The sequence below is a fragment of the Lissotriton vulgaris genome, chromosome 3_1, assembly GCF_964263255.1.
Source record: "Lissotriton vulgaris chromosome 3_1, aLisVul1.2, whole genome shotgun sequence".
Lineage (NCBI taxonomy): Eukaryota > Metazoa > Chordata > Amphibia > Caudata > Salamandridae > Lissotriton > Lissotriton vulgaris.
Genome location: NC_141689.1, coordinates 44,533,199 through 44,557,233, shown reverse-complemented (window position 1 = coordinate 44,557,233; position 24,035 = coordinate 44,533,199). Strand labels below are relative to the sequence as shown.

Here is a 24,035-nt window from a genome sequence, read left to right as displayed (position 1 = left end):
GCAAAATAAGGAATCGCAATTTATTGCGATTCCTTATTTTGCTAATCACACATACATCTCAAAAGATGCAAAATTTCAGTTTACGATTCGTTAAGGCCGAAATTCGCAGAATTTCGGCCTTAACGAATCGCAAACTGCTTGATACATCTAGGCCCAGGAGAGAGGCGTACAGACCCACAGACAGGGAGCATGTGGAAAACAGCAGAGAGGCGGACAGACCCACAGAGAGGGAGCACGTGGAAAAAGAAGAGAGGCAAGGACTGCAAGACAGACTGACAGACAGGAAGCACGTGGAAAAAGAAGAGAGGCAAGGACTGCAAGACAGACCCACAGACAGGGAGCACCTGGAAAAAGAAGAGAGGCAAGCACTGCAAGACAGACTAACAGACAGGGAGCATGTGGATACCAGGAGAGAGGCGTACAGACCCACAGACAGGGAGCATGTGGAAAACAGCAGAGAGGCGGACAGACCCACAGAGAGGGAGCACGTGGAAAACAGGAGAGAGGCGGACAGACCCACAGACAGGAAGCACGTGGAAAACAGGAGAGAGGCGGACAAACCCACAGACAGGGAGCACGTGGAAAACATGAGAGAGGCGGACAGACCCACAGACAGGGAGCACGTGGAAACAGGAGACAGGCAAGGACTGCAAGACAGACCCACAGACAGGGAGCACGTGGAAAACAGGAGAGAGGCGGACGAACCCACAGACAGGAAGCACGTGGAAAACAGGAGAGAGGCGGACAAACCCACAGACAGGGAGCACGTGGAAAACATGAGACAGGCAAGGACTGCAAGACAGACCCACAGACAGGGAGCACGTGGAAATAGAAGAGAGGCAAGGACTGCAAGACAGACTGACAAACAGGGAGCACCAGGAAACAGAAGAGAGGCAAGGACTGCAAGACAGACTGACAGACAGGGAGCACGTGGAAACAGAAGAGAGGCAAGGACTGCAAGACAGACTGACAGACAGGGAGCACGTGGAAAACAGGAGAGAGGCGGACAGACCCACAGACAGGGAGCATGTGGAAAACAGCAGAGAGGTGGACAGACCCACAGACAGGGAGCATGTGGAAAACAGCAGAGAGGCGGACAGACCCACAGACAGGGAGCACGTGGAAAACAGGAGAGAGGCGGACAGACCCACAGACAGGGAGCACGTGGAAAACAGGAGAGAGGCGGACAGACCCACAGACAGGGAGCACGTGGAACACAGCAGAGAGGCGGACAAACCCACAGACAGGGAGCACGTGGAAAAAAGGAGACAGGCGGACAGACCCACAGACAGGGAGCATGTGGAAAACAGGAGAGAGGCGGACAGACCCACAGACAGAAAGTACGTGAACTACGGTAGAGAGGCAGAGTCAAGTCAAGTCAAGTCAGAAAATTTATATAGCGCGCTACATACCCAGAGGGTCTCAAGGCGCTTGAAGAGGGGTGGGGAATTACTGGTCAAATATCCACGTTTTAAGTTGCTTTCTGAATGCTAGGTGGTTCTGAGTAAGGTGAAGGTGAGTGGGAAGTGAGTTCCAGGTTTTAGCTGCCAGGTAGGAAAAGGATCTACCTCCCATGGTGGTTTTGTTGATGCGAGGTACAGTGGCCAGGGCTTGGTTGGATGATCGTAGCTGGCGTGAGGGGGTGTAGAAGGACAGTCGTGTGTTGAGGCATTCTGGTCCGATTTCGTAGAGTGCTTTGTGTGCGTGGGTTAGGAGCCGGAAAGTGATCCTCTTATTGACGGGGAGCCAGTGGAGGTTTTTTCAGGTGACCAGAGATGTGTTCTTTGCGCGGGATGTCTAATATGAGCCTGGCTGAAGCGTTCTGGATTCGTTGGAGTTTTTTCTGGAGTTTAGCGGAAGTACCGGTGTAGAGGGTGTTTCCGTAGTCCAGTCGGCTCGTGACCAGAGCGTGGGTGACCGTTTTCCTAGTTTCGGTGGGGATCCAATGAAATGTTTTTTTGAGCATGCGAAGAATGTTGAAGCAGGATGAAGAGACGGCGTTGACTTGTCTATTCATTGAAAGTGAGGAATCCAGGATGACGCCCAGGTTCCGTGCGTGGTCCGTCGGGATGGGTGCTTTTCCAAGGGCTTCTGGCCACCAAGAGTCGTCCCAGGCAGAGGGGGAGGTGCCTAAGATAAGGACTTCTGTTTTATCTGAGTTCAGTTTCAGGCGGCTGTGTTTCATCCATTCGGCAACTTCTTTCATTCCTTCGTGTAGGTTAGTTTTGGTGGTGCTAGGGTCATTGTTGAGTGAAAGGATCAGTTGAGTGTCATCCGCGTAGGAGATGATGTTGAGGTTGTGTTGGCGTGCGATGGCCGCGAGGGGGCTCATGTATACGTTGAAGAGGGTGGGACTGAGTGAGGATCCTTGGGGTACGCCGCAGATGACTTCAGTGGCCTCTGAGATGAATGGTGGGAGGCGGACTCTCTGGGTTCTTCCGGTGAGGAACGAGGTGATCCATTCCAATGCTTTTCCTTGTATTCCGATGTTTTTGAGGCGCTGTAGAAGGGTGCTATGGCAGACTGTGTCGAAGGCTGCGGAGAGGTCAAGGAGGATGAGGGCGACTGTGTCTCCATTGTCCAGGAGAGTTCGAATGTCGTCTGTTGCTGCGATGAGGGTGGTTTCAGTGCTGTGTTTGGCTCGGAAGCCGGATTGTGAGGAGTCGAGGGATTTGTTTGTTTCAAGGAAGGCGGCGAGCTGGTTGTTGACCGCTTTCTCGATGACTTTGGCCGGGAATGGAAGGAGCGAGATGGGGCGGTAGTTTTTGAGTTTGGTGGGGTCAGCTGTGGGTTTCTTCAGGAGGGCGCTGAGTTCGGCATGTTTCCAGCTTTCCGGGAAGGTGGCGGAGTTGAACGAGTAGTTGATGACATCTCGGAGGTGTGGTGCTATGATGGAGTCTGCTTTGTTGAAGATGTGGTGAGGGCATGGGTCAGTTGGGGATCCTGAGTGGATGGAGTTCATCAGGCGGATGGTGTCCTCAGTGGAGATTGGGTTCCAGTCGTTGAGGGTGTTCAAGGGAGGTGGGGGTCCTGCAAGGGGTTGGGTGGGTTGGTCTACGGGTTGGTTGTCGAAGCTGTTGTGGATGTCTGCGATTTTGTTGTGGAAGAATGAGGCTAGGAAGTCGCAGAGGGCTTGGGAGGGGGTGATGTCGTTGGAGTTGGCCGTGGGATTGGTAAATTCCTTGACGATATTGAATAGTTCTTTGCTGTTGTGGGCGTTGTTATCTAGTCGGTCCTTGAAAGCGGCTTTCTTGGCTTTTCGGATCAGTTGGTGGTGTAAGCGGGTGGCGTTTTTTCCAGGCCTTCTCAAGGGAGCGGCAGAGTTTCTTGGATTTCTTAAGATCATCGTTGAACCAGGAGGCCTTCTTGCTGCCGAGTTTGTTTTGTCGTTTTTTCAGTGGTGCTAGGATGTTGGCGCTGTTGGATAACCATAGGGTGAGGTTGGAGGCGGCTTGATCGGGATTTGAGGAGTGGGCTGGGGGGTTAAGAAGAAGCGATGAGGAGATCTGGTCGATGGTGATTTTGTTCCAGTTTCTTTGCAGAGTTGGTTGGGGGTGGTTGTTGGGTTTGGGTTTGTTGTAGGTAAAGTGGACGCAGCTGTGGTCAGTCCAAAGGAGATTCGTGGTGTGACTGAAGGAGACATGATTGCTGGAGGTGAAGATAGGGTCGAGTGTATGACCTGCGATGTGGGTGGGGGAAGTGACAAGTTGTTTAAGTCCGAGGTTGGCGAGGTTGTCCAAAAGGGTGGTGGAGTTGCGGTCGTTGTGCTTTTCAGGGTGAAAGTTGAGGTCTCCCAGAAGGATGTAATCTTTGGAGGGGAGCGCGTGTGGAGTGATGAAGTCCGTGATGTCCTCACTAAATTGAGCGCGGGGTCCTGGAGGTCTGTAAAGGAGGGTGCCTCTTAGTGTGGTCTTGGGGTCGATGTGGATCTGGAAGTGGAGGTGTTCGGAGTTGGCGAGATTGACGTCTAAGCTGGTTGAGATGCGGATTGATTTCTTATGGACGATAGCGATTCCTCCTCCTGTGTGGCCGGTACGGTCCTTGCGTATGATCTTATAATCTTCAGGGATGGCAATGGTGATGTCTGGGGCAGAAGAGGCGTTCATCCATTTTTCTGTTAGGAAGGCGACGTCCAGAGAGATGGTGTCTAGTAGATTCTATAGGTCAATGGCGTGCCTGTGGACCGAACGGGTGTTGAGCAAGATGCATTGTAGGTTGTTGGGGTCGGGTATCTGTGGTGTGATCGTAGCTGAGTTGTGGACGGTGCCGTAGAATTTGCAGGAGTTGCATGAGAAAGGTCCGTGGGTTTGTCCAGGAGCAGCTTGGATGCAGTTGGGGGAGCGGCCGGGGTTAAGGGCTAGGAGGGTGGTGGCATTGTAAGTGATGCGGGAGGGGTAGGGGCTGCAAGGGCCAGGGGGTCTGGCGCTGGGCGCGGTCCAGGCGCGGACGGGCGTAGACGGGTGTTGGCGCACCTTCGGCGCGAATGGGGCGCGAACGCTGCGCGTAAACGCTGCGCGCGGGACCAGCTGTCATATATGGATAGTGGAGGGGGAGGGGCGAGGGTGGCTCAGCTGGGAGGCGGGGCGGGTTTACTAGGACCACAACAACAAACAAAATGGCAGCGGAGCGCTGGGGGATAACGCGCAAACACAGACAAAGTTACACTGGCAAATTAAAATGAAAACAGAGCTAAAGAGGCAATTTAAAATGAAAACAGAGCAAAAAGCGGCAAGCAAGGCAGATTGCCGGCAATAACAACGAGGCAGTGATAGGAAGCGCTGCACAACGATACCAGGTGTCGTCAGAGACACTGGGGAGCGACCACTCGCCTCGAGAGCGAAGAGCGAGACAGAGAGACCCGCAGACAGGGAGCACAGGAAAACAGGAGCGAGGCGGACAGACCCACAGACAGAAAGTATGTGAACAACGGTAGACAGGCAGAGACAGAGAGACTCACAGACAGGGAGCACATGGAAAACAGGAGAGAGGCGGACAGACCCACAGACAGGGAGCATGTGGAAAACAGAAGAGAGGCGGACAGACCCACAGACAGGGACATGTGGAAAATAGCAGAGAGGCGGACAAAGCCACAGACAGGGAGCACGTGGAAAACAGCACAGAGGCGGACAGACCCACAGACAGGGAGCACGTGGAAAACAGGAGAGAGGTGCACAGACACAGACAGAAAATATGTGAACTACGGTAGACAGGCAGAGACAGAGAGACCCACAGACAGGGAGCATGTGAACTATGGTAGACAGGCATAGACAGCCGGTTAGACCGACAGACAGGAAGCACATGAAATGCTTATGGTAAACAGGCAAAGATAACCAGCCACACCCTGAGACAGCAAGCATATGAACTACTGGAGACAATCAGAGACAGATGGTAAGACCCATAGTCAGAGCATGTAAACTACGGTAACAGTCAGAGACAGCCAGACAGACCCACAGACAGGGAGTTATGGTAAACAGGCAGAAACCGTTGGACAAACCCACAGACAGAGACCACGTGCATTACATTACACAGGCAGAGACAGCCGGATTGATCCACAGACAAGAAGCACATGAACTACTGGAGACAGGCAGAGACAGCCGGACAGACCCACAGACAATACATGAACTACTGGAGACAGGCAGAGACAGCCAGTCAGACCCACAGACATTACATGAACTACTGGAGACAAGCAGAGACAGCCGGTCAGACCCACAGACAATACATGAACTACTGGAGACAGGCAGAGAAAGTCGGACAGACCCACAGACAAAACATGAACTACCGGAGACAGGCAGAGACAACCAGGTAGTCCCACAGACACAGAGCCCGTGAAGAACTGGAGAGAGGCAGGGATAGCCGGACAGACTCACAGACAGAGAGCAAGTGAAGGACTGGAGACGGGCAGAGACAGCTGGACAGACCCACAGACAGAGCATGTGACCTACTGGAATCAGCCAGAGACAGCCGGACAGACCAACAGACACAGAGAACATGGAAACAGGATGCCAGAACAAACAGCTGAACAGACCCACAGACAGGAAGCACGTGAACTGCATTAGACAGGAAGTGACAGACTGACCCACAGAGAGCACGTGAGCTGCAGTAGACAGGCAGAGACAGGCAGATAGACCCACAGACAGTGAGCATGTGAACTGTAGCAGATGGGCAGAGACAGATGACCCCAAAGAGACACAGCACAGTAGGCGGACCTAAAGACTGATAGCAGAGACCCAGTGGCGGCTCCCCCACTAAGGCAGGGGAGCGCCGCCCCACTGCTTCAGCTGCAAGCTGAATACAAAAGAGAAAATGATAATAAGGCTCGTTATTATCCTTTTGTTTTTTGTATTCAGCTTGCAGCTGAAGCCAGGCGGGCGAGGCCGGGCTCCCGCATCACAGGGGGAGGAGTGGCGGCAGCACCCAAAGAGTCTCGGTGGCCAAAGTGTGATGCGCACTCCGCATGTTCTCCACCATATTTGTATTACAGTCTGGGTGAAAAACATGCAAAGCTTGCCAGCCCCTGCCTGAGCACCGAACCACAGCGCTCAGACCAATCACACCGAGTGCCGAACCACAGCGCTCAGACCAATCACACTGAGCACCGAACCACAGCGCTCAGACCAATCACACCGAGCACCGAACCACAGGCTCAGACCAATCACACCGAGCACCGAACCACAGCGCTCAGACCAATCACACCGAGCACCGAACCACAGCACTCAGACCAATCACACGAGCACCGAACCACAGCGCTCAGACCAATCACACCGAGCGCCGAACCACAGCGGTCAGACCAATCACACCGAGCGCCGAACCACAGCGGTCAGACCAATCACACCGAGCACCGAACCACAGCGCTCAGACCAATCACACCACGCGCCAAACCACAGCGCTCAGACCAATCACACCGAGCACCGAACCCCAGCGCTCAGACCAATCACACCGAGCACCGAACCACAGCGCTCAGACCAATCACACCGAGCGCCGAACCACAGCGGTCAGACCAATCACACCGAGCACTGAACCACAGCGCTCAGACCAATCACACCGAGCGCCGAACCACAGCGCTCAGACCAATCACACCGAGCACCGAACCACAGCGCTCAGACCAATCACACCGAGCGCCGAACCACAGCGGTCAGACCAATCACACCGAGCACCGAACCACAGCGCTCAGACCAATCACACCGAGCACCGAACCACAGCGCTCAGACCAATCACACCGAGCACCGAACCACAGCGCTCAGACCAATCACACCGAGCACCGAACCACAGCGCTCAGACCCATCACACCGAGCGCCGAACCAAAGCGGTCAGACTAATCACACCGAGCGCCGAACCACAGCGGTCAGACCAATCACACCGAGCACCGAACCACAGCGCTCAGACCAATCACACCACGCGCCAAACCACAGCGCTCAGACCAATCACACCGAGCACCGAACCACAGCGCTCAGACCAATCACACCGAGCACCGAACCACAGCGCTCAGACTAATCACACCGAGCGCCGAACCACAGCGGTCAGACCAATCACACCGAGCACCGAACCACAGCGCTCAGACCAATCACACCGAGCGCCGAACCACAGCGCTCAGACCAATCACACCGAGCACCGAACCACAGCGCTCAGACCAATCACACCGAGCACCGAACCACAGTGCTCAGACCAATCACACCGTGCGCCGAACCACAACGCTCAGACCAATCACACCGAGCACCGAACCACAGCGCTCAGACCAATCACACCGAGCACCGAACCACAACGCTCAGACCAATCACACCGAGCACCGAACCACAACGCTCAGACCAATCACAGAGCTGCTAAGTCGGAGGTAAAGAGGAAAGTGCTATTCTTTTTATTATTCTACCCCTCCCTCGTGACCACACCACCCCTAGTCAGTAGCAGCCGCTACTAGACATAATAATAATAATAATAATACTAGTATTTATAAAGCGCGAACAGCTGCCTCAACTAGGAGGCGTCCCGGCGCTGTGAGGGCTTGGCAAGAAAGCTAGCTGGGAGACTGCGGCTTAGAGAGGCACCAAGAACAACCACGACTTAAGCTGTCTCCTAAAGCTTGTTTCTGATTGGGCCTTTCGCAGCTCAGGAGGAAAGGAATTCCAAAGACGGGTCACGTTGGCAGAGAAGGTCCGGCTACCCAATCTAGCCCTTTTGACTCGCGGCACACTCAGTAGCACCTGATCATTTGAACGAAGGGAGCGGGTTTGTGTATATCTGGGCAGACGGGCTCTCAAATAATTCAGGCAGGTGCCGTGAAGGGACCTGTAGGCCAGAGTAAGAGTTTTAAATTTTATTCTGCTGGCAATCGGGAGCCAGTGTAAGGCCCGAAGATACCCACAGACAGAGAGCAGATGAACTACAAAAGAGAAGCAGCTACAGGCAGAGACACAGTTCGAGAGCACCCGTACTTTAGAGGACAGGAAGAGACAGGTGAACTCACAGAGACACAGCACAGCGATTATGGACCAAAAAAGAGACAGACAGACAGACCCAAAGGCAAAGAGTACGTGAGGTGAAGTAGACAGGCTGAGACAGACAAACCCTCAGACAGAGAGCACATGAACTATAGTAGAGTGGCAAAGACAGATGGACTCAAAGAGACACAGGACAGCAACTGTGGACCTACAGAAAACAGACAGACAGATCCATCCCCAGACAGAGAGCACATGAACTCCCAATAAGAAGCAGAAAGAGACAGACCCACAGACAGAGTGCATGTGAGCTGTAGTACACAGGCAGAGACACAGTCCCACAGACAGAGTTCACGTGTGCTGTAATGGACAGGAAGAGACAGGCAAACCCACCGAGACACAGCACAGCACCTATGGACCTACAATGAGACAGAGAGACAGACTCAAAGACAGAGAGCATGTAAGCTGAAGTAGACCGACCGAGACAGACAAACCCTCAGGCAGAGAGAAGGGTTGTAAACTACTCATATTCATAAAAAATGAAAATTGACAGACACCCACAGACAGAGACAGAGTGCAAATTGAATACTGACAGCCAAAGAGTCCTCCAAGGAGACAGACGGACCCAAGACCGATGGACCCACATAAAGAACACATTAAATAGAGTCAGGCTAAGGGCAAAGAGACCATTGACCCCAAACATGTAGAACAAATGTAGTATTGACTGGCACACACTAAAAAAACACCACCAACGAGACAACTGGACCCCAAAGCGAGAACGAGTCAAACGCAGACTTGTAGACAATCAAAAGAGACATGCAAAGACAGATGGACTGACAGGCAGAGACACAGGGAGGTTTCACCTAAACAGCTTTTCCAGGACAGGCCTCCAGTGCACAGATGATGGGCACACATCCTGAGAAAGACTCGGCCTGATGTATCAACCAGGCCTGGGACGGGAGTCATTTACGCCACACCAGAGCAAGCGGAGTAATTTCAGTAATGTTGTATTACTGTTTCAAGGAGAATTACTGTTAATAATGTGGTTACACCTGCTTGCGTAACTAATTGAGAGTAATTCGGATGCGAGAGCACGTGACTCGAGCACGTGCGGCTGCTTGCGCTGCTTGCGCTCCTCGCGCTCCTCGCGCTGCTTGCGCAGCTTGCGCTCCTTGCGCTGCTTGTGCCGCTGTGGGTGCTGTGTTATATTTAATGCTATTTTCTTAGCGCAGTATGCGTCCTTATATCATTTTTGGACATGAAGGTGGATTTGGCGCCAAGACATTAGTGCTAAATGCCGTGAAAAGATTGGGGGAAAGTTCTACCCCTGCACATGACCCTCCACGAGCAGCTGCTCGCGCTGTTTTTTTCATGTTCTTTTGTATTTAGCTCTACTTCGGAAGCATAAGATACATCTGTGCGTCCATTTAGGATGCAGGAGGGCACCTTTGCACTAAGAAAAGAGAGCTAAATGTAGAAATAAATTTCGTGTGCTATTTCTGCAAATCTCGCAGAATTTTGAGGTATTTCCACATGATCACGCTGCACAGAATTATGCGTGTTACGACCACCCCTAGTGTGAACACATTCCAATATAGAGGCAAAATGGGTGAAGCCCTTTTATATGCCAGGTTGCAGGAGTGCACTTGAGAGCCAAAGGCCGACGTGACCTTTCAAAGAGGTCATGGTGCACTCCAGCGAGAGGGGCAGCGCACTCTGGAGCAGGGGCTGAAACATGTTCAGTTGTGTGCGTGGTTTACAAGAGCCCCTAAAGCAGAAAGATACATGAGGTGCTGAGGAGGAGGAGGAAGACAGAAGGCATCCCACAGCTCTACAGACCCAGCACTGCCATAGACGCCACAGGCACCCCTAGATGGTAGCAGCACCCACTCGGGGGTCTCAGAGAGGGGAGAGGCTCAGGAGAGGGCAAGTCGCAAGCTGCCCCCGATGGGCAAGTGGCAGTCAGGCTCACAGTCGGGCAAACAGCATATAGGCTCAAGGACGGATAAGAGGCACACCAGACCATGGATGGGTAAGTAGCACACAAGGAAATGGGTAAGTAGCACACATGATCACAGATAGGTAAGTAGCACACAGGCTCATGTATGGGTAAGTAGCACACAGGCTCAAGGGCGGGTAAGTAGCACACAAGACCATGAATGGGTAAGTAGCACACAGGCTCATGGATGGGTAAGTAGCACACAAGATCATGGATGGGTAAGTAGCACACAGGCTCATGGATGGGTAAGTAGCACACAGGCTCAAGGACGGGTAAGTAGCACACAGGCTCAAGGACGGGTAAGTAGCACACAAGATCATGGATGGGTAAGTAGCACACAGGCTCATGGATGGGTAAGTAGCACACAGGCTCAAGGACGGTTAAGTAGCACACAAGATCATGGATGGGTAAGTAGCACACAGGCTCATGGATGGGTAAGTAGCACACAGGCTCAAGGACGGGTAAGTAGCACACAGGCTCATGGATGGGTAAGTAGCACACAGGCTCAAGGACGGGTAAGTAGCACACAAGATCATGGATGGGTAAGTAGCACACAGGCTCAAGGACGGGTAAGTAGCACACAAGATCATGGATGGGTAAGTAGCACACAGGCTCAAGGACGGGTAAGTAGCACACAGGCTCATGGATGGGTAAGTAGCACACAAGATCATGGATGGGTAAGTAGCACACAGGCGCATGGATGGGTAAGTAGCACACAGGCTCAAGGACGGGTAAGTAGCACACAAGATCATGGATGGGTAAGTAGCACACAGGCTCAAGGACGGGTAAGTGGCACACACGATCATGGATGGGTAAGTAGCACACAGGCTCATGGATGGGTAAGTAGCACACAGGCTCAAGGACAGGTAAGTAGCACACAAGATCATGGATGGGTAAGTACCACACAGGCTCAAGGACGGGTAAGTAGCACACAAGATCATGGATGGGTAAGTAGCACACAGGCTCATGGATGGGTAAGTAGCACACAGGCTCATGGATGGGTAAGTAGCACACAGGCTCAAGGACGGGTAAGTAGCACACAAGATCATGGATGGGTAAGTAGCACACAGTCTCAAGGACGGGTAAGTAGCACACAAGATCATGGATGGGTAAGTAGCACACAGGTTCACGGATGGGTAGGTAGCACACAGGCTCAAGGACGGGTAAGTAGCACACAAGATCATGGATGGGTAAGTAGCACACAGGCTCATGGATGGGTAAGTAGCACACAGGCTCAAGGACGGGTAAGTAGACATCACCATTGCCATCCCGGAAGGATACAAGATCATCCGTAAAGACCGCACCGACCATGGAGGAGGCATCGCCATCGTCCATAAGAACTACATCCGCATTTCAACCAGCTCAGACGCCAACCTTACCAACGCCGAACACCTTCACTTCCAGATCCACATCGACCCCAAGACCACACTCAGAGGCACACTCCTCTACCGACCTCCAGGTCCCCGTGCACAATTCAGCGACGTTATCACTGACATTATCACCCCACACGCCCTCCCTTCCGAGGAATACATTCTGCTGGGAGACCTCAACTTTCACCTGGAAAAGAGCAATGACAGCAACGCCACCTCCCTCCTGGACAATCTCGCCAACCTCGGACTCAAACAACTCGTCACCACGCCCACCCACATCGCAGGTCACACACTCGACCCTATCTTCACCTCCAGCAAACATGTCTCCTTCAGTCACACCACTACTCTCCACTGGACGGACCACAGCTGCGTACACTTTATCTACAATAAGACCACAACTCACAACCATCCTCAACCTACTCTGCGAAGAAAGTGGAACAAAATCACCATCGACCTGATCTCCTCATCGCTTCTTCAAAACCCCTGGCCCAATCCTCAAACCCCGACCAAGCAGCCATTAACCTCACCCAATGGCTATCCAACACCGCCGACATCCTAGCACCGCTGAAAAAACATCAAATCAAACTAGGCAGCAAAAACGCCTCCTGTTTCAACGATGATCTTAAGAAATCGAAGAAACTCTGCCGCTCCCCCGAGAAGGCCTGGAAAAAAGACCCAAACACCAGCACCAGGGACGCCTTCAAAAACGCCACCCGCATACACTACCAACTAATCCGATCTGCTAAGAAAGCCGCATTCAAAGACCGACTAGACAACAACGCCCACAACAGCAAGGAATTATTCAACATTGTCAAAGAATTTACCAACCCCTCAGCCAACTCTAACGACATCACACCCTCTCAAACCCTTTGCGACTCCCTTGCTTCGTTCTTCCACAACAAAATCGCAGACATCCACAACAGCTTCGACAACCGACCCGGAGACCAACCCACCCAACCTTCTGCAGGACCTTCACCCCCCTTAAACATCCTTAACGACTGGAACCCAATCTCCACCGAGGACACCATCTGCCTGATGAACTCCATCCACTCAGGATCCCCCACAGACCCCTGCCCCCACCACATCTTCAACAAAGCAGACTCCATCATAGCACCACACCTCCGAGACGTCATCAACTGCTCCCTCAACTCCGCCACCTTCCCAGAAAGCTGGAAACATGCAGAACTTAGCACCCTTCTGAAAAAACCCACAGCGGACCCCACCGAACTCGCAAACTACCGCCCCATCTCGCTCCTTCCATTCCCGGCCAAAGTCATTGAGAAAGCTGTCAACAACCAGCTCGCCACCTTCCTCGAAACCAACAAATCCCTCGACTCCTCTCAGTCCAGCTTCCGACCCAAACACAGCACGGAGACCACCCTCATCGCAGCAACAGACGACATTCGAACTCTATTGGACAATGGAGACACAGTCGCCCTCATCCTCCTCGACCTCTCCGCAGCCTTCGACACAGTCTGCCATAGCACCCTCATACAACGCCTCAGCAACATCGGAATCCAAGGAAAAGCACTGGAATGGATCACCTCGTTCCTCACCGGAAGAACCCAGAGAGTCCGCCTCCCACCATTCAACTCAGAGGCCACTGAAGTCATCTGCGGCGTTCCCCAAGGGTCCTCACTCAGTCCCACCCTCTTCAACGTATACATGAGCCCCCTCGCGGCCATCGCACGCCAACACAACCTCAACATCATCTCCTACGCGGATGACACTCAACTGATCCTATCACTCACCAAAGACCCTAACACCGCCAAAACCAACCTACATGCAGGAATGAAAGAAGTAGCCGAGTGGATGAAGCACAGCCGTCTGAAACTGAACTCAGACAAAACAGAAGTCCTTATCTTAGGTACCTCCCCCTCCGCCTGGGATGACTCTTGGTGGCCAGAGGCCCTCGGAAAAGCACCCATCCCGACGGACCACGCACGGAACCTGGGCGTCATCCTGGACTCCTCATTCTCTATGAACAGACAAGTCAACGCCGTTTCATCATCCTGCTTCAACATTCTTCGCATGCTCAAAAAAACATTTCGCTGGATCCCCACCGACACTAGAAAAACGGTCACCCATGCTCTAGTTACAAGCCGTCTGGACTACGGAAACACCCTATATGCCGGTATCACCGCAAAACTCCAGAAAAAACTCCAACGCATCCAGAACGCATCAGCCAGACTCATACTAGACATCCCGCGTAATGACCACATCTCTAGTCACCTGAAAAACCTCCACTGGCTCCCCGTCAATAAGAGGATTACTTTCCGCCTCCTAACCCACGCACACAAAGCACTCTACAAACTTGGACCCGAATGCCTCAACACACGACTTTCCTTCTACACCCCCTCCCGCCAGCTACGATCCTCCAACCAAGCCCTTGCCACTGTACCTCGCATCAATAAAACCACCATGGGAGGTAGATCCTTCTCCTACCTCGCAGCTAAAACCTGGAACTCACTCCCCACTCACCTCCGTCTCACTCAGAACCATCTAGCATTCAGAAAACAACTTAAAACTTGGATATTCGACAAGTAACTCCCCACCCCTCTTCAAGCGCCTTGAGACCCTCCGGGTATGTAGCGCGCTATATAAATCTCTGACTTGACTTGACTTGAAGATCATGGATGGGTAAGTAGCACACAGGCTCATGGATGGGTAAGTAGCACACACGATCATGGATGGGTAAGTAGCACACAGACTCAAGGACGGGTAAGTAGCACACAAGATCATGGATGGGTAAGTAGCACACAGGTTCACGGATGGGTAGGTAGCACACAGGCTCAAGGACGGGTAAATAACACACAAGATCTTGGATGGGTAAGTAGCACACAGGCTCATGGATGAGTTAGTAGCATGTAAGATCATGGATGGATAAGTAGCACACACAATCACAGATGGGTAAGTAGCACACAGGCTCATGGACGGGCTAAATAGCACCCAGACTCATGAGTGGGTAAGTAGCACACAGATTAACGGATGGGTATGTGGCACATAGACTCATGAGTGGGTAAGTAGGACTCAGGCTCATGGGTGGGTAAGTAGCGCAAAAGATCACGGTTGTGTAAGTAGGACATAGACTCATGGACGGGATAAGTAGGACACAGGTTCAGGGATGGGTATGTAGCACACAGACTCATGAGTGGGTAAGTAGCACACAGGCTCAGGGATGGGTATGTGGCACACAGACTCATGAGTGGCTAAGTAGCACACAGGTGGGAACACGAGGGCACCACTTTACAATCCCCATCAATCTGCACAGCCAATCGCCAATGAATCCAATGAATTAAATTCATAATGAATTTTTTCTATTAATCCTCAATTTTATCCAGAATTATTTATCCTTTTTTCTCCCCTTTTTTCAATTCATTTTACTCATTTTCGTTTTTGTTCATTTGCTGTTCATATAGACACAGGAGAATGACTGTTTCCACATGCCACTCTTTATTTAAAATCACCCTATGCATTTCGGGAAAAATCCCTTCTTCAGGGGTTTCTAAAATACAAACATAATCATCATCAGTTCCATCATAGTACTTGTAGAGCAATAAACCAGCCAAACACAACCATATTTCCAAGATATTCAAACTTTGTAATGATGCTACTTTCAATCCCTATAGATCATTTATTTCTGCAGTCATAACTATAAGCACCAATTACTTTTCACACAGGCTTATGAGTGGGTAAGTGGCGCACAAGATCACGGTTGTGTAAGTAGGAGACTGGCTCATGAATGTGCAAGTAACACCCAGGATCAAAGGTGAGTCACTGACAGATTGCCGGGGGGAGGGGCGGGCCACTCATGCCCACTGATGGCCGGGACGCACATTGGCTCAGAGAGAGGCGGCTGCACAGAGGCTTTCTGTACAGAGGACTCCTGTCCAGAGTCCACATCGGCCTTTCCGGGCTCCTGGCGCTGTCTCTATGCAGTAGCATGGCCCATTGAGGATGAATCAAATACATCACATGCCCTTTGGCCACTGATGGCCTCCCTAGGCTAGCACCTTGTCCATATTCAGTTCCTCAGTACCTGATAGTTGCTGCTGGAGGGCTACAGCAAAGTAAACTGCAGACATTAAAACATGGCTTTAGCCTTCATGACCTAATGGTGGGCAACCAATGGAAGCCATCATGAACAGCTGCCCCCCTGGGATCCTGTTTTACCACCACACAGGGAACCTCTGTTCATCCTCTGTGTGTCACAACTGTGTATGTGTCTTTGAAACCGCGACAGTTATCATGTTGTAATAAGATAGGCTGTAGCCGAGATGTGATGATTCAAGTAGATTTATTGACGGATTATTAGGTTGAATCATAGGCTCATTAAAGCCCCACCAGGAGCAGCTCTCTTGCGTCTCAGCCCTCTCTTCCACCTGTCATCCATCCACCAGGCATCCCACTCATTCCATATTACCTCACACACTCCAGCCTTCCACCATTCATCCACATAGGCTGAGCAGCAAGACAGGAATAGAGAGGAAGGTACATGGCATCCAAACCAGGACACCACCCATGTCCCCTGCAGGAGGGAGTCACTTTGAACTATATCTTATTGCACCTTGGGAAGACACAAACCCTCCTTCCGAAAGGCCTGAAGTCCCCACCTCAAAGCATCATCTACAACATGTGCTGCCCACACCTGATACCCCGGGGAGCCGTCAGCTGCACTTCTAAAGGCACTATGGTGACGCCAGCCTGTGGCTGCCTCTGCACGGTGAGACGTCACCTGGCCAAACCTACCTGTGAAGCTGAGAAGCTGGGTACAGAAGGACTCTAGATGGCGCAGACATGTCGGGTGATGATGGGAAGGGCTGGTCTCCTCACTGGTCCGCCCACAGGGCAGACTGAGTGGAAGAACCTCTGCTAGCGGCATAGAGGTGCTCCTTGAAGACCTGGTTTCTCTGCTCAAGCACTAGGCCTGGGTATGCCTCACTCTTCTGAATCCAGAAGCCCCTCCCAAGGGAGGGCTGGTTTGATGGAGGCGGAGAGAGTCGCCGCAGCTCAGACAGCACCCCACAGGAACCCAACGCCCCACCAGAGTGATGAACAACCTTTACTCTGAGTTTGGCCAAAATAAATCAATGTGTATGAAACATTTGATACGATGAGGATATAGTGTAGTTTTGTGAGGCTGCTGCTGTTTTCACCAGTGGTAGTTCCCAACCTTTTTATATGTTCACAACCAACCATTGCTAACTACAGTCTGCACACGTCATCAAAGGAGGTCAACAGTAGGGGTGAGCGGAATTTGTGAAGTCGCGCTACGCAAAGCTCCGCCAAACGGTAAAAAATCTCTGCTAGCACGCAGAGTTCCACAAAAACGCAGAATTGCTTGTTCTGCCCGTTTGCTGTGCTTTTTTCCTGTTTGCGAACGTTGTTTGCATGCTCAGGGGGAAATCTCTTGCAAACACGCATTTTGAAAGCTCCAACAAGAAAAAAATTCCGCAAAGCCGCTAATCGCGGAATTTTGGTCAGATCCCCAAATTCCAAGAGCAGAACGGAATTTACCAACCAGGCATAGTCAACAGTTGATCTTGGGTGCGCCCTTCCCTCTTGTTTGTACTGCTCTCCTCGGGTACAGAAATACCATTAATGCCCAGCCCTCCAACGGAAGCTCACCTTTGATCTGAACCGTGACCCGGAAGTGGACGGCGCCGGGGACGGCCAGGTACTTCTCCACCAGGACGTAGTACCAGTTCTGCCAGAAGGGCAGGTGGACGCGCACCTCACAGACGCTGCGGTCCTTGCAGTCCTGGTAGGTGGAGTTGTGGAGTGGGGGGGCCTTGGCTCGGATCTTCAGGTACACTGGACACCCCTCTCCGGACCTGTTCCCAGTTCTGCAGCCCAAGAGCTGCACGCGGACTTTGGAAGTGTAGCTGGGAACAAAGACCCTGAAAAGAAGATCAGCACAGGTGAAATAGAGAACAAGAAGAGGGAACAAAGATTCAAAATACAGAGAGAAGAGAGTAAAGAACCTATCAGGTTAATGGAACAAGGGAGGCAAGAGAAGGGAAGAGTCATGAAAGGGGGGAGGTGGCTCAAGGGAAGAGTTACCAACTGAGGAGGAACAAAGGGAAAAATATAATTTAAAAGTTGTATTATATAAATAGATGATATTGTATTCACTATCCTACCATAGGAACTGCAGTAGTATCCCTGCCTTTCCAGTACGTGTTCTGGTTCACACCGCGTGAATGATGTTTCACAGAACCTTCTATTGATTCGCTGTTCCTGGATTATGGATTTATACCTCTGTGTACATGAAAAATATACTTTGGAAGCATCATTGGCTGATTTCATTGTATTTTATAACTTCATTTTGACGGCATGTGTATATAATTCTCAAAAAGCGAGTTAGTGGTCCATTAGACAGCAAAGAGGAGGGGTACCAATAAGACCATGGTCAAATAAAATCCTCTTTGGTTCAATCAATCACTCAATTTCTATTAACCCATATCACCAAAACATAAAGATAAAATTGAAAACACATAAAAAATAAACAAGAATATTTCCACTGTTAGAAAAAGGGGGAAAATGTATTCAGCCACTATACACTATATGTACTGTTAGAAAGGCGATCTTAGGGGGGAGGCAGAGGCTATCTGGCCGACCACCCCGAGACCCACCTCTCCTTATGGAACTGGCCGAGCGCCGTCGAGAGGCCTCCTGAATCTGGCTCGCTTAAATCAATGCGTAATCAACCTTTTTGGGTATCCTCTGTCTTTTAATTTTCCCTTTAGCACCTCCCTTGTTTTTATATTTTACATTGCATAGTGAACAAACTGTTGCTGGGAGATATCTTTCCTACAGAAGTTGGCTGTGATATTATAATACTCACCGAAACGCGTCGATGCTCTGCTATTCCTTAGGATGCTAGATCTCTGGGACATTTTGAGTCAAGAGACATTGAAGTTTCGACAGGAAACAAATGATCCGACACAGACTAGTGATGATTTAATTACATGATATTCTGTCTGATTTGTTCTCCCACTGTGTTTTTTTTTATGAAGTTGTATTGATTTATGTATACTGTATTAATTGCGACGTTATATGTTTATTGTTTAGGATTCAACAATTTGGTGTTTTTAAATTCTAAATATACATATCAAAATAATTTTTAATGCACATGCAATGTGATGTTTTTTAGAAGGTACATATAGTAAATACCGGCTGAATAAATTTGTCCCCCTTTTTTTAATAGTGGAAATATTCTTCCTTATTTTTTATGTGTTTTCTACTTTAACTTTATGTTTTGGTGATATGGGTTGTATAGAATTTGAGTGATTGATTGAACTAAAGAGGATTTTATTTGTCTTATGAGAATATAATTTACAGCCCTGAAGAAGTTCCCAATTTTATTTTTTATGAAACACGTTGACTGGGCTGAGCTGTCGCTCTCATAGAAATCGAAGAAAAGGAAGAATCGTTTTGTGAATCAATTTCAGCATTAATCCCACAGAATGATCTTGGCCCTTTGATTCAGTAGGGTTTACTGACATATTTACAGCATTCTGGACTTCACCTGGAGGAAAGAGGGACTCTCCTGATGAGGTGAAAGGAAGACAATTATGTGGGAAGTATTGACAAATGAGAAACATAGGCAGAAGGGAGATAGAGGAGAGAAAAAATAAGTTAAAAAAGAGGCAAGTGAAAGTAAAGGAAAGATAGGGAGAAATGTAGAAACCTCAAGAAGATGAAAGTATTGAAAAGAAAGCAGGTGCACCCTGGAGACTGAATAACACAAAATCTAATAACAGCAACAATTGCACCAGACACAGTCCTGTCCCTCACACAGCTGCATGGTTATGAAGTCACAAATATGTTCATGGAAACCCTTCATTGTGCATGAACAGGAATCAGAAACATACAGCTTGTTCCTGAACTGGCAAATTGCTGTTTGTGAAGATGGGACGCGGCAAGAAATACTTGTATTGATTTTTCATTTCATTTGGTTTTCTTGTATATTGCTCACACTGCCAGGCAGCGGCTTCAGTGTACGGGGAACAATACTGCATTCATTTTCCTGACCCTTCCACGGTAAGTAAAATATGAAATGATTTTATTTTTCATTTTGCTTCAGGGCGAATCGAGCTTCAAGAAGCCGCGCAGCAATTTCAGAACCACTTTTACTGCAGAAGGGCTCTCCACAAACTGCTGTGCAGACCAAGGCCCACAGTTACTAAGCCTTCGCGCCTCCTTGCATCGCACGAGGCGACACAGGAAATCGAAAAGGCGTATTTGTGACTTCCGAAGCCACGCTGTCCTTGCCTGGCTTTGTAAAGAAATGTAGCGGAAAGCAGCGGCGTGCGCCTGGTTACCTTTCATAGTCGTGGGCGTTCCTTGGTTGGAGCATGGGCGTTCATGGGCATCGACCCATGGATTTCACACAATCCCAGATTTACAGCGGTTTGTGGCGGTGGAATTGCATGAAATCCATACGCCTGCCACAGAGAAGCATAACAAGGAGATATATGTTTATTTCGCCTGGTTACGTCCTGTTTAAATGCGTGACGCAGAATGGATCACACATTGAAAGACGAAAAAACCTCCTTGGAAGGCGTCCTTTCCTGCACAAACAAATCCTGCCTATAACGCCGGCACCCTTGCAGCATACTGCAAGGTTGACTGCGCCAGGGGCGTAATAAACACCCCCGCAGCCCCCGCAGTGCGGGGGGAGGGACCACTCTCTTCAGTAAATGAAGGGGGCCCCGGGCCCCTCAGCACTTCAGAGAGCTGTGAGAGAGGCATGCGCTGAAGCAAGCCTCTCTCCCTCTAAAGCAGGTGCAGGCTGGCTGCAGCCTGCTCCGAGCCCCTCGCCCCCTCCCTCTGACTGAAGAGAAACAAAGTAACAAGTTGCAATGTTTCTCTTCAGTCAGAGCCTGCAAGGCCCGGAAAGAGGAAGGGGGCCCCGAGCAGGAGGCAGCACAGAGCAATTAGGACACAGAACAAGTCATGAGGTCAGGTCTACCTAGTTGTGAGAGGGGAAATGGAGATGATGTTCTTCCGACAGGTTTTGAAGGCACACGCCACACTCATGACAAGAGTATGGATGCAAATATGCATGGTATTCATGAACTGGTTGCCATTTCCTAAGGAAGAATGGGCAGACGGGTAACACACTGTCCCACACACTTGCAAGACTATTTCTGGTGAGGGTGGTGTGGAAAGTTTGTATTCTTTAGTGAATTTGCCTCTATAATATCAGTCTATTGTTTCTCTGTATTTAAACTGTGAGAAAGGTGGAGTATGTCTGAGTCGGTATCCCCTCTGGGAGTGGGGGCCCTCAGAGTCAGACTGTCAGCATTCCCAAGGGCAAAGCACATATGAGAGGAGATGAGGCAGCAAAATGGTGCCCTCAGGTAAGCACTCTTGTTAGCACGCACCATGTGGGCGTCCGCAGGGGGGTTTGTAAGGGGGGGCGAGAAGGGTGCAAGGTAGAGGGGAGAATGGTGCAAGGTAGAGAGGAGATGGGTTCCAGGTCTTGTGAGAAGGGTGCAAGGGGGAGGGGAGAAGGGTGCAAGGCAGAGGGGAGAAGGGTGCAAGGGGGATGGTGATGAAGTTAAAAATGTGCCCCCCCCTCGGAAATATTTCTGTGTACGCCCATGGCAACACACACTACTTTGTGAGAGAGAGTGGGAGAGAGAGTGGAGTGAGAGAGAGAGTTGAGAGAGAGTGGAGAGAGAGAGTGGAGAAAGATAGAGTGTAGAGAGAGTGGAGAGAGACAGTGGAGAGAGAGAGAGAGAGAGTAGAGAAAGAGGGTGGAGAGAGAATGTAGAGAGAGAGAGACAGTGGAGAGAGAGTGGAGGGAGAGAGTGTAGGGAGACAGTGGAGAGAGAGTGGAGAGGGAGAGAGTGGAAAGAGAGAGTAGAGATAGAGTAGAGAAAGAGACAGTGGAGGGAGAGAGTGGCAAGAGAGTAGAAAGAGAGTGGAGGGAGAGAGTGGAGAGAGTGTGGAGAGAGTAGAGAGAGAGTGGAGGGAGAGTGAGTGAATAGAGAGTGGAGAGAGAGTGGAGAGATAGAGTGGAGGGAGACAGTGGAGAAAGAGAATAGAGAGTGGAGAGAGAGTGGAGGGAGACAGTGGAGAGAGAGTGGAGAGAGAGAGAGAGAGGGAGAGTGAGAGTGAGAGAGTGGAGAGAGAATAGAGAGAGAGAAAGTGGAGAGAGAGACAGTGGAGAGACAGTGGAGAGACAGTGGAGAGAGAGTGGAGAGAGAGAGTAGAGATAGAGTTGACAGAGAGAATGGAGAGAGAGAGTGGAGAGAGAGAAGAGACTGACTGACTCAGAGACTGAAGACTGACTGACTGAGAGACTGACTGGCTGAGAAACTGACAGAGAAAGCGAGAGAGAGACTGACTGAGGGAGAGAGAGAGTGACTGACTGACTGACAGATTGACTGACTGAGAGAGACTGACTGACTGAGAGACTGAATGACAGAGCGAGAGAGAGAGAGAGAGACTGAATGACAGAGAGAGAGAGAGAGAGAGACTGTGATGGAATTGGGGTCACGGTGTGTATGAAGCTATACAATGCCTCTTAAGATTGCTATTGTCTACTAATAAAAATGTATTATCAAAATTTGCTCTTTGTAGTTACATCTGCTTTTGAAATACTGCATTGTCGCATTGTCTAATGTTTTAAAACGGAAATGAAAAGGAGTAGAGGATGCACTTTTGTCAAAACTGAACGATGAGTAAGCCCGATGTTGTATATCATGACAGGAGTCTGCATCAGGAACCCACCTAGAATTGGGCAAACTTCCCCGGCCTACTGATGGCAGGGACCCTGTAATGAATGGACCACCACCTATGATAGCCTGCGGGCAGACTAGGCCCAACCTTTGATTCCACCATCCAGTGTTACTTATAACGGCTGGATTGGTGACAGTGGCGTAACAATAGCCCCGCATCCCCCGCAGTATGGCGGGTCGCTGGCCTGAGAGCTCTAGACTGGCACGGAGGATGGGAGGAGGGCCCCCTCCATGTAGTTTGCAGGGGGGCCCCCTCAAGTTTCGTTACGCCACTGGACTGCGCTGATGCTAGGCAGCCACAAGCGTGCCAGCGCTGGAAGGGGACTGAAGAGCGCCACATATCCGTAAATATGGAGCTCTTCTGCTCTCCGGTTCACGCAACGCATCAGGCAACTTGCCTTTCTGCAAAGCGCTGCGTGAATTCTTAGTAAGTCTGCCCCTGAGTCCACAACCAGCCAACCTTGAGAATATTTTAACTTTGCAAGAGAGAGGCCTGGTGGGGGGGGGGGGGGGGGGCTTTCAGCCTATCATTGGATGAAGAATCATAGAGTGGGAGGAGCCATGGGCAGTGAGCGGGTCATTGTGTCAGTCAAGGGCTAAAAAGCCTGCGAGGTTTAATTGACAGGTCAGGCCTTAGGGCTCGTTATGGCTTGAGCCGCCTTTTCTGCCCACCACTCGCCAAAATAAAAGGCTTATGAAGGCGCCTCATGGGGTGGGGGACAAACTTGGTAACAGGTTTTTAGATGTTCAGCGCCTCCACAAATGAGCAGGAAACATGATCTATTTAAGAGTTCCCAGCACATCTTCTTTACATCTTGTGATACTGGCTCATCACTGGGTGACCGTGTGAAGAGTGGAGACATTGTGGCGGCATCATGTAACACACGGTTCCATCATGTGACACATTGTAGCATCATGTGACATATTGTGGTGAGTTGGCAGGCCTGTGCTTGAAGCATAACTCTAAATACACCCAGCTGCACAAACTCTTTGCTGTTGTCTGCCTCCTCTGGTAGCACATTTCCGGGAGCTACTCTCAACTCTTGCTATTCCAGACCCAAAGGTGTCTTCCTGAGAGCATCAATCCTACGTTAGCATGTGCTTCAAAGTCCTAGGTGCCTTCTTGGTTTTACAAGACACATCATGGAACCCACACCAGCCGTGGTCACAGCCTGCCATGTGGCGATGTGGTTTCCATGGACAGCAACGTCTCCTGGGTTGAATACCGGCCTCTCTCCTGACCCAACCACCCTCCACCTCTTCGGAATGGTCGACCAACTCTTCCACTTGTCGGTCCTCTTTGAGAGATCCCGCCTGGTCCAGGACCCTCCCCGATAGGGACCATGTCACCCTGGCTTGCCTCCTTCTTGCTCACCCCCTGAGCTCATCACGCTTCTTGGTTCTGGAGCTACTTGAAACGGGTGTGCACTAGGCCATGGATGTCACGGGCTCTCAAAAGTGCCTGACACCCAAGATGAAGATG

The 24,035-nt window shown here is 50.6% G+C and overlaps 1 protein-coding gene across 1 annotated transcript in view; it reads right to left on the bottom strand.

Annotated features, from left to right (window-relative positions):
• TMEM8B (transmembrane protein 8B) overlaps nt 1–24,035 on the bottom strand; it is a 445,096-nt gene that overhangs the window by 122,480 nt on the left and 298,581 nt on the right. The window contains exon 5 of the mRNA XM_086960043.1: nt 17,427–17,698. Coding sequence (XP_086816169.1) covers nt 17,427–17,698 — 272 coding nt within the window. The remainder of the gene's footprint in view (nt 1–17,426; nt 17,699–24,035) is intronic.